Below are 16,894 nucleotides of genomic sequence, written 5' to 3' on the forward strand. Positions count from 1 at the left end.
GTTAGACGGTAAAGGTACAATCGGTTCACTTCAGTAGAATACATTGTCTCTGTGTTCACTCTGCAGTAATTTGTCTTTATTTTTCACTGACATGTAGGGGCAACCAACATTATAGTTGTTCCAAACAACCTTTGAAAAAAATATAGACTATTAGTTCCTCAATACCAATCAAAATAATGAGGCCAGATGGCCAATGAGAATTTCATCTGTTACTTGGGGCCAGCGTATGCTACTTAGGTCCTGTATAGAAAAGACAAATTAGCTATTTGTGTTAACAGTTTTCCCTACTTGTCAGTAAAGTATTGCCATGTTTAACTGCCCAATGCTGGTTCACCTGGACAGCTGACACCTGCTTTTGCTGCAGCCATGCTCTTTCACCTACCAAACTTCTGTTTGGTGGAAAAAGTACACCCATCCATCCATCCATCTTCTTTAGCACTTATCCTCACTAGGGTCACGGGCTGCTGGAGCCTATCCCAGCAATCTTCGGGCAGGAGGCGGGGTACACAATGAACCGGTCGCCAGCCAATCGCAGGGCACATATAAACAAACAACCATTCGCGTTCACATTAACACCTATGGGCAATTTAGAGTCTTCAATCATCCTACCACGCATGTTTTTGGAATGTGGGAGGAAACCGAAGTACCTGGAGAAAACCCACGCAGGCACAGGGAGAATATGCTAACTCCACACAGGCGGGGCCGGGATTTGAACCCCGGTCCTCAGAACTGTGAGGCGGATGTGCTAACCAGTTGTCCACTGTGCTGACGGAAAAAGTACACATGATTTGAAAATATACATGTAGCTAAAGTCAAATCCACACCTTTGTCCTGTTGAATAATTAATTGGTCTCTACACGTTCGACAAACCTGGACCTTCATTAGTGACTGCGTTTGAACAAGAAACAAACAAACAAAACAAAGCTGTGGTGCTCTGTTTAAATATGATCATCAGCACCTTGGAGTGCTTATTATATTATTAGCATGTAACTGGACCTGTTGAAAATTCACTATGCAGTCTGTTTACACAAGCCTATACAGCTTAAAACTGTTGGGCTGCAAAATGTTAAGCTATACATTTTTTTTCAGACTGGACTGTCCCAACAACATGAGTGCCAATACACCTGTGCCTTTTATGCACTCATAGAACACTCTCCTTATGTCAATTTTAGGCGAGATGCCAGTATATTGTCATAATTTCAAAGATGCTCTATTATGTTTAGAGAATACCGATAAATATCTAAATTGTCGTAAAATTAAAATAATCCTTCCTTTTTTGCAAGACCAGGCTCTAGATCAGGGGTGTCAAACTCATTTTTGTCACGGGCCACCTCTCGGAGGGCCGCTACGTCTGTGAGCCCATATAAATGAAAGATTACCACATATATTCTAATTACATACAATATACATAACACATTGACGAATAACCAGTTTTGAAATCAGAAGCCTATAAAAACATGTTTTTCATCTATTACATTTCTTTTCAAAGGGGGCTTGGTAACAACAAAATGCTTGCAAATATCTCAGTGGTATTACACCAGAACACAATGAGCAATTTTGATTTGCTTTCGCGGGCCACATAAAATAATGTGGTGGGCCAGATCTGGCCCCTGGGCCACCAGTTTGACACCTGTGCTCTAGATTGTCATCTCGTGGGTTCTATACGTTGCTGTAAAAATACTCTACAGGGCAAATCAATGTTTATATTGCTTATAACCACAGGGAACAGTTGAATTCGTTTGACGGATGATGAAGTAGATGCCTTCTCCGACTCCCCTACAGGGAGCAACAGATTCCATCAGATGTCTTTCAGGAAACTGTAAATGGAAGTGGGATGCCTTTGATACCTACTAGTATCAGATAGAGAAAGGTAGTGTCACTCAGTGTTTAAGAAGGAAATTTTTGGGACACATACAGAAAGAAGCCCATAGACTAGATCAGTGACTGTGAAGTGTGGTACAGGCTCCCTCTAGTGCAGGGGTGTCAAACTAATTTTTTATCACGGGCCACATTGTAGTTATGGTTTCCCTCATAGGGCTGTTCTGACTGTGAAACCCCTTACTGTTTAATCCCTTCCTCATAATATTACATATACAAAACAAGAACGTGACATGTAACAAGTTTTGAAATTAGAAGTCAAGGATAAGAGTTTGTGAAAACATTGTTCAAGGTACTGTTAAAAGGGGTTTGGTACTAAAATTAGTGCTTTCAAAATCTCAACGTTATTATTCCTTTCATATGAAATTTTGAGATTTCGGTACAGATTTTAGCAACAAGCATGGAAGTTTACACACATGATTTGCTTTTGAAAGCCACAATAAAATTATGCAGCGGGCCGGATCAGGCCCCCAGGCCTTGAGTTTGACACCTGAGCTCACGTGGTATGCAGATATTGAAGAATCAACATTTCTTTTTTTAATTATCCAAATAAAAAAAGTGTAGGAGTGGGCCTCTACACTTTTTTCCTTGTAGCTCTGGCTGAATATCCGTCCATCCATCCATCCATCCATTTCCTATACCGCTCATCCTCACTCGGGTCGCGGGTGTGCTGGGGCCTATCCCAGCTATCTTCGGGCTAGAGGCGGGGTACACCCTGAACTGATCGCCAGCCAATCGCAGGGAACATAAAAACAACCATTCACACTCACAACCTACCACGCATGTTTTTTAGGGACGTGGGAGGAAACCGGAGTACCTGGAGAAAACCAACGCAGGCACGGGGGAGAACATGCAAACTCCATACAGGCGGGGCCGGGGATTGAACCCCGGTCCTCAGAATTGTGAGGCAGATGTGCTAACCAGTCGGCCACCATGCCACCCCGGCTGAATTTATTAACAAAATACTTCATTTTATCTATTCTTATATGACAAAAAATAAATGTAATATTATGACAGTCTGATTGTACAGAGCTTTAACCAAAGAATTCTGATACAAATAATTTTCCGAGTAGGGCAAATCAACTTTTACAATTATGTATGTACTACAAAAGAACCACCGAAGAACACTTTCAATCCCATTTACGCAGTGTCACTAAAAGCACCTCGCATTTGCAGCTGCGATGGGCCTGTCATGAATGGCGGCCGTGGCCGCACTGAATCGGTTGCCAAAAACAGTGTTTATCCGCCAACATATGAAGGCTCGTATGTAATATGTTCAGAAGTTTTTTCCGGGAAGTGCAGAATAAAACCTGGCACCCTTGAATGAAAATTAACTTTTGTTCGAAAATCGTTCTTTGATGCCAGAATGAGCGCCTTCTCGATGACGTTCATCAGGCAGAAATGAAATAAGCTCAGTTCACGTTCGCACAAAATATGAACTAGTTCATGAAGTTTTCATTGAAGTCGTTCAGGTACAACACTGAGTGTGGTGATGCTGATGTAATGGCAATTGTGTTAATGATGCACAGTTGCGAAGCAATTTAAAGTCACTCATAGTGCAATGATTTGGTACGGTGATGATTGTGCAAATGGTGCATACAAAAACATACATGTGTCATTCATTGTGCAGCAGCGTGTCCTGGAGCCAGTAATATTGGAGCAGGGGGTGGAAAGTGTGTGGGATTCCTAATAACGCCGAGCTCGGTTATCAGCTGCGTGCGTACTTTATCGATCTAACACGACGGGAATATGCGTGAAAACGTAGCCTGCTGAGTCGACGGGGGCCCGTCCTCTTCCCGGCGACGGATGCGACACCGTTTGTGTGGCGGCATCGCCTAAGCGATGTGGACCAATGCTATTGTAACTAGTCGATGTGTAATGTGCTGTATGTCACTGCCTTCAAAAACAGACAGCACTGTGTTTATTCAGAAATAGAAATACCACCCAAGTGATTATCTGGAATGCAAAAAAAAAATTAAAAAAAATGTGATTGCAGTCAGTAGAGCCTGTCACACTCTGTTGCCAGCAAAAGTAGCAGTTAGTCACTGCTAGCGGTGAGGCCACCAGCGACAGCAATCAATCGTGTCATCATTATTCGGGTCGTTTGTAAAATGGCAAAACTATTAAATCTGTGTTAATATTAGAGATGATGCACATTTGAAAGTAGCAATAATGGTAACAGGGTATGTAACATCATAACTGGAGCATGATAATGTTTCCAATTCAAGGTATCTTCATTATCCCCTTAGTTTGTTTATTTTAAACTTGTTATATTTTTCTACATTCGCTGCATTGTTAAGTGAAGGTGTTCTTATATTTTTATTTATGTATCTTATTTGCTAAGTATGCAAATATCACATTTGGGTTACTTTTTAATGATTGACTATAAGGAGTATTATTAACAAAAGGCATGAATAAAATATTGAACTACTCTCTTGGTTCTTTAATTTTCAGTACAGATGCTTTAAAAGTGGCTGTTTCAAAAAGTAAAAAATAGAAAAATTGTTGTCATAATTGAGATCGGACGATATGAAAAAATTAATCGTGATACATCATACAACAGCATCCTCTTCAAAATCCTGCCCATCATCCACAAATTCCTCAATAACCTGGCCCCCAATACCTCACTGATCTTCTGCAGCACTATCACCTCTCCCGTCGCCTCCCATCTTCTAACTGTAACCTCCTCAATCCCACCACTAAATCTAAGCACCGCTTCTGAGGTGACTGAGCCTTCGCCATTGCTGCCCCCACTCTCTGGAACTTTCTCCCCCCACACATCTGTGCCTCTGCCTCACCACCGTCATTTAAAAAATTCAACGTCATTGAAAGACCTCTTTCAACAAGCATTTAACCCGTTAACTGCTTCACTTGTTTATTTGTATCTGTTTATTATTACCTTTTTGATTGTTTTACATCTGTAAAGCGTGTTTGAGTTTTATGAAAAACGCTATGTAAAATTGATTTATTAATGTAACCTTAGAAACCAATTTCACTCTGTGAGGAGGGGATGACATTTTTCTTTAATGGTACCATATTTTTTATCAAACTAACTTTTTCTAGTATTTCGGATATTATATTGGCTGTGTGGTGCCTCAGTAAACATGAAATATGAATTAAAATCATCCACACATTCCTGAGTTCCAGATGTTTTTTTTCGAATGTGTTGCAGTCATGAAATTCTAAGTTAATGATTATTTACTAAAAACAATACATTTTATCAGTTTGAACATTAAATATCTAGTCTTTGTAGTGTATTCAATTAAATATAGGTTGAACACGATTTGCAAGTCATTGTATTCTGCTTTTATTTATGTTTAACACAACATCCCAACTTCATTGGAATTGGGGTTGTACACTGAGGCAACCAGACAGCTACAGGCGAATACAAAACTGGGTCAAACAGAAGTAGCTGTTGGAGGGGCCTTTTCTGGACACTCGTATGACAAAATCAAGGTGTTTTTTTTTTTAATGAAATTGATACTTTTATATTCAGTCCATGTTAGAGAGTCATTCTCTGGAGGGCTAAATAGCCCAAATAAGGGACATTTAACTTTAAATATTGTATTGTATGTGCTTGGGTTCATTTTGATGGGTGGATAGTGTCTCCATCATCGCCGTGGCAAAGCCTGATCACACCCTGAACATCATAGTTCTCAACTTTTTGTACAAGCCTAATGGCCTTGGCTGAGGTAATGAAACTAGTGTACTGTAGAGATCGTGTTGTTTTGTTGGGTGTTGTGCACATGCCAGATCGGAATTTCAACAGCATTTTGGCTTTAAACAAATGGCACATTTTCAGTATAGTTTTGAATTGATCAAATTCACAATTACCTCAATTTGTATTCAATGCATTCCTTTTTTTTTGTTAATTCACATTTCACAAGTTTAAAGGAAAGCAAAGCATCAGAAAAATCTAATCAAACATTCATCATGTGTCACATTATTACTGTCTATCTTCTTGATTATACGGTGCTATTGTATTTTCTAGATCACTGACATTTGTTCGGAGAGTACAAACGAAAACAAATACGAACATGTCAATAAATCATAGGTTTGTGCGTCAAACGTGGAATTTAAGCACTTTCTGCGTGTACGCACAGTAAATAAATGAGGCCCATTGTGTGTCAGCCTTTTTTCTTTTCTCGCTCCTCTCATGTGTTCATCTAACCATTTTCTTTCATCTTTTCTCCAATCACTTCAATCTCCATCACTCTCCATCCCTCCCAGCCATTATGTTTAGCCAATAGCTGTCTACAATGACTGACAGCATACGAGCAAGACCCTTGTGTTGCCAGCCTGAGCACAACATGCACTCATTGAATCTCGTGTGAAGATCATTTTAAAAGTCATATCGGAAGGTTGGGCACATGCAGGCAATCCTTTACTTTGAAATATGCATGTGCATGTCAATACAAAATCCTTGTCAGCTCTATACACAAACAAAAACTCTTTCTCACCACACACACTTCACCATCTGTCTACATGCTGCCATGTGTACACTGCACTGATGGATTGGCTAGAGGCATCCACACACAGTCACATAAACAAACACACACCCACAAACTGAAAGGGTTCCATGCATAAATCACATGCAGTTTTGTGTGCAGACAACCTGAAACACAAACTCATACTTATCCTATTTGTACATAGTGCTACCACATGGTGTGTCGAAAGGTCTCTTGAACCTCTTTTTGAGCATGACTATATTTACTCACAGACATACAGTATATTCACATTTTTACTGTAACTGAAATAGCGGAGGCCAATCATTGATGTGTTGCAGTCCACGTCTTCTTTCAACTCAGTGCAGTGAAAAAAGATGCGTCTTGGTGAGCTTTGCTGTCAACTTTCAAGGAAAACCTTGAAAATCTTCAGTATACTGTACAACCCAAATCCCAATGAGGTTGGGATGTTGTGTTAAACATAAATAACAGAATACAATGATTTGCTAATCATGTTCAACCTATATCTAATTTAATACGCTACAAAGACAAGATATTTAATGTTCAAACTGATAAACCTTTTTGTTTTTAGCAAATAATCATTAACTTAGAATTTCATGACTGCAACACATTCGAAAAGAAGCTGGGACAGTTGGCAAAAAAGACTGAGAAAGTTGAGGAATGCTCATCAAACACCTGTTTGGAACATCCCACAGGTGAACAGGCTAATTGGGAACAGGTAGGTGCCATGATTGGGTATAAAAGGAGCTTCCTATACTACTGTTAAATTCTATGCATGTTTGATGCCAAGCACAGTGCAACCGCAATTTATTCCGGAATGCTCTGATTTGTTTGGATTTACAGTTTTGTTCGAAAAGAAAAAAATCTAGAGTTTTAACGATTAAACCATTAATCGACAACTAATCAATTGTTAAATTTATCGACAACTATTTCAGGAATCGATTAATCATTTAGAGGCCTTGTCTAACTTAAAATTGTCCAAATCCTTGAAATTTCAGCCTCTCAAGACTCAATATTCCCAGATTTCTGTTGTCCTCCATGAAAGCAGACTGCTAATCTTTGTTCAATCAAAATAAGACATTTGTAAATATCTGCTTTTACTTTAGAAAATAACTATCACATTTTTTTTTTTTTTTTATGCTTTATTGAATACTTTCAACTTGTAAAAAAGTAAAAGGACGTCCTTGGAAAGCTGTCGTGAGATTATTTGCAGCAATATTTTTTTCCCGTTTACACACTAATCATTGTATTTTTTTATGCAAAAACTCAAAATCTGTGAAGCTTTTTATAAACGGGAGACAAGGGGACACTCAATCGACTACTCAGTAAAACACGTCATTTCCACTTCATTATTTTTGGTATGCTACCAAGTGTGCCAGCGCGGGAATGACTACGGTAGTCATTCAATATAAAAAATGTATTACTTAAAAATGCAGCAAGATGTTCGAGGAGTTAATAGGTTTAATCAGCATTATGTCTTCTCTAGTCGTGGCTTGGGAATTTTTTTTTTTTTGACAAAATATAGTTACATACTCTGCTTTAACTAATTATTCTGTCATCTAACTGAGGAGTCATTTTACTTAGACTAAATAGTTTACTTACCATTGTTCAATCCAATTTAAAAAAAATCTTTGATTACCTACTGTTGACTTTGCCATATTGTACTGACCAGCCAGGACAGAGCATTCGAATGCCTTTCCTAAATTCAGTTTGTATTTTTCGTCGTGTTTGCCAATACGGCACCACAAAAAAACACACAAAAAAAGTCAAGTGATGAGGAAAACCCTTGTGGACTTATTCCTTAAATGCTTATTTAGTTGAAATTATCCAACATATGATGAAAAGTCATGAGATCTGCTGAAGTTTCACGTAATGTCATACATAACTAGGGAAATTTCTCATGTTTAAAGTAAGGGAACAGAACAGTTCCAATAGTTTACCGCTACCTGCACATTAATGGTATATTCAAACACACACGCACACACATACACACTGAGCCATCACTCCCCATGATATTTCTTTTTATTTTACCTGTCCTGCCTCTAGGAATGAAGCCCTTTTCATGTCTAATAACTGAGTTATAAAACCTGACCTTACAGGCCATTGAAGTTTGTTTTGGAACCCATTTGATGAAAATTGTCAATTCCAAAATGACACCCCTGTCATGCCAAACCTTGAAACAATACACGGGGAACAGGAGGTCAAAGAGCTACAGTAATTTAATGTCTTAGCCAGGCAGACACTCAAAGTTTACTGTGCTGGATATGAATGTGTTTCAACAAAGTCAGTGTAATTAGTCTTACGTACTCGTGTCATGAACACTGAGTGCATCATGCGCAGACACGTTATGCAGCCTCATATTAACACGGACCAGCACACATAAACATCAGCTCCAACACATCCATCAACAACAAAGTCATATATTTTATACTCTGCTTGGTATTCAGGTCATATCAGTCACAGGCAGAGAAGTGACAAAGTAGTTGGTATGGGATTTAAACCTATCCATCCATCCATTTTCCATACCGCTTATCCTCACTAGGGACGCGGGCAAGCTGGAGCCTATCCCAGTTGACAATGGGCGAGAGGCATGGTACACCCTGAACTGGTCGCCAGCCAATCACAGGGCACATAGGAACAAACAACCATTCGCACTCACATTCACACCTACGGGCAATTTAGAGTCCTCAATCAACCCACCACACATGTTTTTGGGATGTGAGAGGAACCCACGCAGGCACGGGGAGAACATGCAAACCCCACACAGGCATGGCTGGTATTTGAACCCTGGTCCTCAGAACTGTGAGGCAGATGTGCTAACCAGTCATCCACCATGCCGCCTATTTTAAAGATACCAGAGATATTTTACATTTAGGATTAAGAAAATATAACAAAAAATAACCCAATATTGTATAGGTTGCCTGCAATGATATTTAAGATCCAGCAGGTATCTGTCTTGAGCAACACAGGGACACAGTGCCGACACAGTATCAGTACAGTTTGCCTTATCAATGTGCCACAACTTTTCACAAGGTCTCATCTACCGATCACTACTTACGTGTACAAGGGAAAACAAGTGCGAGGCGAAACGTCGAAGCAAAACACACGATCGAACATAGGAAGGCACCGGAGGAGGAGGAAAGACAGACAGTAAGTTCACGCATGGGTAATCGGGGAATCTTTTCTTAAGAGCAGGAGCAACGAGTCGGCCAGTGTACCGCATAGGAGCGAGAATACTCTGGTGCTGGAACACTGAAACCGGCCGGCTTAAAGGTCAATGGACAAAGATTTTCAATTTTTTCAATTTTCAAACTACCACCTATCCACTATCACCTTTAGAATCTGCGTTTTCCCACAAACTGCCAGACAATAAAATACAAATAAATAAAAAAAACACAATGAGTAGTAGTAACATTCATTTGTCACTAGAGGGGATCTTGGAAGTCTGCCTAATCCTTGCCAACAAGTGGCGAGGGTTGATGACTTTGTGGTATCGAGTCTGTGGGCCTCTTCAGAAAGTGCAATCTCTTGGTCAAGGAAAGATGAAAAGGTGCATCCTGACCTTTGGAACATAGGAAAGGACAGCATTGTTTCAAATGAATTGGACTCCACTTTTCCAAAATTACCTCATCGCACGACAGCGAGTATTGCTGACGACCTCAGTCTCCAGCTTGCGGACTTTACCCGCAAAATAATTGCGTAATAATAAAATAAAATAAAAATTTCAAATAATTATCATATTTTATCCATGCATTATGGTAATGTGAGTGACTGTGCGCGCTCACCTGCTGTGGCATATATGTGCTTGTTGTTGTTTATTTTTTTTTTAGCAGGAAAAGGTGCCCACGAAGTAGTGTGCCCTCCCACTCCAAAAGTTGTTCCGCCACCGTTGGTTGGAAATATACAGTATTAATACGGTTTTATGGAAGTATTACAATTTAGGGTGTAAATGCAGATCAATACTTGTGATAGTGTTTAGGCCAGCAGGGAATGCTTCACTGGCCATGACTTCTCACCACTCTTTGGCTTTTTCATCAGCAATCAAAGGTAATAGAATAAAGCATTTTGGGAGCAAAAATATTTTGAGTTTTATAATGTTGCAGTGTGCTGAGTTATCTCCCTACATGGGACAATTTAGTTCCCGGTTCCATTCCGATTTAGTATGTAGAGTATTTGTAAAGGGTCCCAAAATAACCATTCTGAATGGAAATGTTTTTGATTCTCAAGCCTTTGCAGAGGGATGTGATCTACTGAGTCTTATCTTTATATATGCATGCAATTGTTTTTTAACTTTCTATTCCATTGTAATATTCAAAAGTAATATTTCCCTTTTACTTGATCGTTTACTTGATCTAAGTATGTGCATGTGCTGTACTAAATGTTTCGTGTTTGATTGTAGATGCTTCTCTGTTCTAATGTGTTTGTAAGCGTGTGTTTTGGACTTTTCAGACCTGATCTGTCTTGGTTTGCATTTCTGATTTTTAAAACTTTTAATGGACTGTCAAGCCTGTTAACCTGGAATTCGTTCTATATCTAGTTTTGCACAGGCATGCTATCATCTTTTCTGATGGCCAGCCACTTTAGTAATGGTCTGCTTTTATTTCCAATATGCAATGAGTGAAATTGAATTTGCAACGTGGAAGACAAAATTATTTTGTGGCTGTTGTTGTTTTTTTTTTAAAGAAAAGAGCGGAAGAGCACGATTTTTTACTTGTGTATAAGTGATTTCTTGACCTCTGTAACAACCCCGTTAATTTGGTATTTTTTTGATGGAATCATCTATTTTCTCTTTCTTCCATATGTTCTCCAGTGCTCATCCTTACCCTTAATACTTCCATTCAATCTTTCTAACACCTCTCGTTCATGTCCAATTTGAAAAGCTTTGGTGGTCTATTACACCAGTAATTAATGATAATTCGCAAAAGCACATTCAAACAACATTCAGCCATTTCCATCAATCTATGTGAATCTGAAGGGAAAATAACAGGTGCCCAGGAAGTCAAACTAATTTGTAGTCAGTGAGTGACACATCATTTGGCCTTAAAGAAGGAACAGAACAGTGGCAGGTCCCTCATTATCGCCTCATCATGTAATTGAGACAAGGTTGAGCTGAAATATTGGCACCAAAGTCATTCCTGTGCTGTTTCCAATGCTTCTATCCTTCTTGATGCAGACAATTTCAGAGATTTTTCTCTCATTAATTGAAAGGAAAACAATGCTGGTTTTGTATCAGGTGTTTCCCTTGACCCAACAGAAATTTGACAATTCACCACCTCCGCACTTAAATACTGCATATAATACAAAGCTACACTTTGTCCCAATTGATCGGCTCCATTAAATGAATTCCACTTAATTTGGTATGAACAACATAAAAATGTTATGTATTATTATGACTTGCCGGCACGGTAGCCAACTGGTTAGCAAATCTGCCTCACAGTTCTAAGGACCCGGGTTCAAATCCGGCCTCGGCTGTGTGGAGTTTGCATGTTCTCCCCGTGCCTGCGTGGGTTTTCTCTGGGCACTCCGGTTTCTTCCGACATCCCACAAACAGGCGTGGTAGGTTTTTTGAAGACTCTAAATTGCCCGTAGGTGTGAATGTGAGTGGGAATGGCTGTTTGTTATATGTGCCCTGAGATTGGCTGGCAATCAGTTCAGGGTGTACGCCGCCTCTCCCCCAAAGATAGCTGGGATAGGCTCCAGCACGCCCACGACCCTTGTGAGGAAAAGCGGTGCAGAAAATGAATTAAAGAAGGAATGAATGAATTATGACTTGACATGACTGCATGCATTATCTACTCCTCATATGAAATGCGATTTTATTGTGAGACCCCTTCATACCCAAAAATGGAATTGAAGAGCATACTGAATTCAACTTACGGGGTGCCATCTGCAATGTATGATTTTACCTTCCAGAGGATGCCATTATCCATCCATCCATTTTCTTTACCGCTTATCCTCACTACGGTCGCAGGCTGCTAGAGCCTATCCCAGCTATCTTTGGGCAGGAGGCAGGGTACACCCTGAACAGGTCGCCAGCCAATCGCAGGGCACATAGAAACAAACAACCATTCCCACTCACATTCACACCGACGGGCAATTTAGAGTCCTCAATCAACCTACCATGCATGTTTTTGGGATGTGGGAGGAAACCGGAGTGCCCGGAGAAAACCCACACAGGCACGGGAAGAACAAGCAAACTCCACACAGGCGAGGCTGGATTTGAACCTGGGTTGGAACTGTGAGGCATACGTGCCCTATTATTATTATTATTATTATTATTATAACTGTGACTATTCTCCCAAACCAGTGGCCACCATTCCAACCACCTTCTCTCTCTGCCTTTAGGAAGGAATGGGCAATCTGCGAGTGACCAAAGAAGGGGTGAGACTGGAGGGGGTTTCTGAATTCCTATTGCCTTTATACGTCAAAGAAATCCAGTCCCGAAGGGTAAGTGTGAAAATGTTTTTTTTTAATCAGAACTGTAAAGCTTCACTGATTCCTCTGAGTGTGCACTTATTTTTGTTTGAGAATACAGTATGCACTATTTGGTCAACATTGTTGCAGCTGTTGCATTCTTTTATTGATCCTTGTTTGTTTGCCTTAATGTTTTTTGGTCTTTGTTTTACACTATTAATTTTAATTCCTTGGGAGAATTCATTCATTCACTCTCTTTCACACCACACAGAGAACCAGACCACACATATGCAGGCATTCAAAATGTAAATACATTTGGCGCTGGGATGCGCAAACAGTGCTGTGCTCAGGGGAACCTCAATAATATTCAAAATGGAGACTAGCATGTCTAACAACCAGTTGCAATGTCGTTTGCCTAGAGCAGGACTTGAACTGGGTTCCAAACCCATACGGTTGAACTACAGCCAATTACATACTTGTTTTGTTTGTTATGTCATTAGAATTACACTGCAAAACAAAAAGCGGCGAAGTGGCGCGTGCGAAAAGGAAGACCCTATTCAATTTTGGAAACCACACGGGGAACCGCGTTTATACACTGCATTAATTATTATGTGTGTAATATTTTTTATCTGCATCTCGTTGAAATTTTGTGTGTTTGGAATAGAACTTGAGCTCTCAACATGGGCCAAAAATATATATTGATGTTGATGCACCCTCTTTAATTTTGACATCTTTCAAAAGAGCGATACAGCGCTCAACATAATAAGAGTACACCCGAGCAGATATGTTTAAAGGTTTTCTATGGCATACCACACTACAATATGCTCCAACAAATGTAGGATATTAATTGTAAATGAGATTTGGCAATTATATCTTTTTGAAGATAAGTCATCCACAATTGAGTCTAATCATGACCAAAATTGTTGTGCTTACAGAGAAATCATGGATGAAAAAGCTTTTTTTTAAGGGTGTTTGCATTTTTTAAGGACTGTCAGTTTAATTTATCATTGGAAACAGATTGCTTAAGGTTTTGCATTATTTCAAGCTGTTTTTTCACTTTTCTTAACATTGTAATAATTGGGGCCTTTTTTTCAACTTTACTTCTTTTACTATATAATAATGCATAGTTGGTAAACTTATATAGCGCTTTATCTACACCATCACAGTGCCCAAAGCGCTTTACAAAGCCTCACATTCACCCACTCACACACACTTTCATACACCAATGGGCAACTGCTGTCACGCAAGTCCCACTGGGAGAAAATGAGGGTTCAGGGTCTTGCCCGAGGACACTTCGACATGCGGACAATCCGAGCCCGGATTCGAACTAGCAACCCTTCGGTCACTGGACGACCCGCTCTACCTACTGAGACACAGCCGCCCGATAGGTCATAAAGATGACTTGGAATGATAGCATTCATGCTTACCCATGTATCAAGTATCAAAGAAAGTATCAAAGTATGTGTGTGTGTGCCTGTGTGCACGTGTCTGTGTGTTTGTGTATCTCACTTATGAATAGAACATGTTATGGCAGTTTATTCAAAATATCTCCATCCATCAAACCCACACAGAATTGTCATCGATCGTGTTAGTGGAGGTGGCACAAGTAGTGGGTGCGCATTTGTAGCACGTATGAGAGGTTCATGTGTAGTAGGGTGTGTGTTAATAAGTCAGCCAGGGCAATGACAGTGACACAGAGCCGTCATATGAACGTGACTGTGATTTGTGATGTGATGTAAGGGGCAAAAGATAGGCAGTAATTTGATTAAATGTGTAATTCTTTTATACCCCAAAAGAAGCAACCACACACAAGGTCATTAGAGCAGTGGTATGGTGTGCTTTTTTTTTTTTCACCCTTCGTAATCACTGTAGTCAGAAAAGGCTGTCAAACCTGTAAGAAAATTGGGAGGCCAGATTATAAGAACCCCAGATTTATTGTCAGCACATTTACAATAAGTTATATATATATATATATATATATATATATATATATATATATATATATTGCAAACGAAACTTCTTCACATTGCCCCATCCATGTGATCACTGCAGCTCTAGGATATCATTACGCCATCTCTCCATGGCGCTGTTTTATCAGTGAAAATGGCTTCAGCAAAGAATGGAGCTCTGGAACAGCTGAAGGGTTTGGAGGATGTAATTGAATTGGGTGTCCTTTCAAAGAACCCAGACATTTGGAGTAAAAGCATTGGTGAAACTCAGCCAACTGCAATGAGCAGGACAGTGTAAATTCTGTTTAGTTACAACTTGCTTTACACTGTAATGATATATATATATATATATATATATATATATATATATATTTAAGTTCATGATCAGTAGGATTTAACAGAAGACAGATCGTGTTCTAAAAAAAGAAGAATATTGATTGTATGTGCGTGTGTTTATGCTTGTGTGTAATAAGATGAACACACTCCAACATAGTGTAAGTAATATGTATGTATAAGTATTTCAATTATTAACATATTTATTTACCAAGTATTGTTGCTGAAATATGATCGACTAAATAAAAATAGCAATATTGAAATACAAATAACAGAAATGGGATCAAAAAAACACCAAAGTGATTTTAGGTGCAAAAACTATTTCAACTTCGTGACTATGATAAATCTTTAAATCAAGATTAATTTGACCACTTTTATATGAAGTAAAAATACATCACTAACTCAATGTTGCTGTAAAAAAAAAAAAAAAAAAAAAAAAAAAAAAGAAAAAGGTTGATAAAAGTATCGTATATATTGAACATATATATTGAACATGATTAACATTTAGTAGATTGTCGGTCTGATTGTTCATGTTGTGGGGGCGGGGGGGTGAACAAAAAATGATCACACACACCTTACAACAAACAATAATCGGACATGATCATCTTTAGATACATCTGATTATCAGGCCGTGGCTGACTTTGGTCAGGAGGTGGGAATTTGGCTCAATATCACCCTGATCTTTATCTACAGTACTGTATGTACCAGCCTTAGGTTGTTAGGTGGTTGCCTTGTCTACGAGAAGATCGACTTTGTAAACCATATAAACCATATAAACTTGAACAAAAAAACAAAATGATTTTATGGAATGTTACCAAACCCACCCAGACAATCTCCTTTCTTAAAAAAACTGATCCATTTTGTGTAAAACATGTAGCTGGAGTTAGCTTGGTTAATTTTATTTAAATGTTTTTACAGGTTGTTATACATTCCCAGAAGTCCTCTGGATGGTGGGAAAACAGGGAAGATAATGATATTTTAGATGTTCAAATATATTTAATTTGTTGTTACTTTGCTGTTGGTAGAATCAATTTGCATCCATCCATCCATTCTCCGTAGCGCTTATCCTCACTAGGGTCGCAGGCGTGCTGGAGCCTATCCCAGCTATCTTCGGGCGAGAGGCGGGGTCCACCCTGAACTGGTCGCCAGCCAATTGCGGGGCACATATAAACAAACAACCATTTGCATTCACATTCACACCTACAGGCAATTTAGAGTCATCAATTAACCTCCCATGCATGTTTTTGGGATGTGGGAGGAAACTGGAATACCCAGAGAAAACCCACGCAGGCATGGGGAGAACATGCAAACTCCACACAGGCGAGGCCGGATTTCAACCCGGGTCCTCAGAACTGAGGCAGACGTACTAACCAGTCGGCCACCCAATTTGCATCTATTTGTCATTTCACATTGATCGAAACTGCAAAACAATCAATATCAACCAAGTACTTGTATGATTTAGTATCGATCTATTTTTTTTTAAGGTCATTTTGAGCAGATATTGATGTTTTGTTCTTCTGAGGATCTTGGAACAGCTACCAATTTATGTAATAACAGAATATGACACCTATTCTCCAAACAGCAGGTTTACTGGCTCTTACTTTGACATGAACAGCTACCTCTATTGATTGTAAAGTACACAGTAGTCGCACTGGGTGAGGGAAAACTTACTGAACCATAAGTTTATGAAACTCCTAGAGGACCCAATAATCTACTGTATGAGAAGATGTACTACGAGGCACTTATAAGGGATGGGAAGAAGACAACAAGTTGGGAAGAGATGGATGCAGATAAATGAGTGACCACAAATCAATGAGAGTACAGTGGGGCTATGGCATAACTCTATGTGCACTG

The 16,894-nt window shown here is 39.4% G+C and overlaps 1 protein-coding gene across 2 annotated transcripts in view; it reads left to right on the forward strand.

Moving 5' to 3' along the window:
• LOC133404197 (zeta-sarcoglycan) overlaps positions 1–16,894 on the forward strand; it is a 131,478-nt gene that overhangs the window by 26,346 nt on the left and 88,238 nt on the right. For both annotated transcript variants that reach the window (XM_061679882.1, XM_061679881.1), the window contains exon 2: positions 12,690–12,791. In XM_061679882.1, the coding sequence (XP_061535866.1) occupies positions 12,690–12,791 (102 nt within the window). The remainder of the gene's footprint in view (positions 1–12,689; positions 12,792–16,894) is intronic.

The sequence above is a fragment of the Phycodurus eques genome, chromosome 6 (assembly GCF_024500275.1).
Source record: "Phycodurus eques isolate BA_2022a chromosome 6, UOR_Pequ_1.1, whole genome shotgun sequence".
NCBI classification, from domain to species: Eukaryota; Metazoa; Chordata; class Actinopteri; order Syngnathiformes; family Syngnathidae; genus Phycodurus; species Phycodurus eques.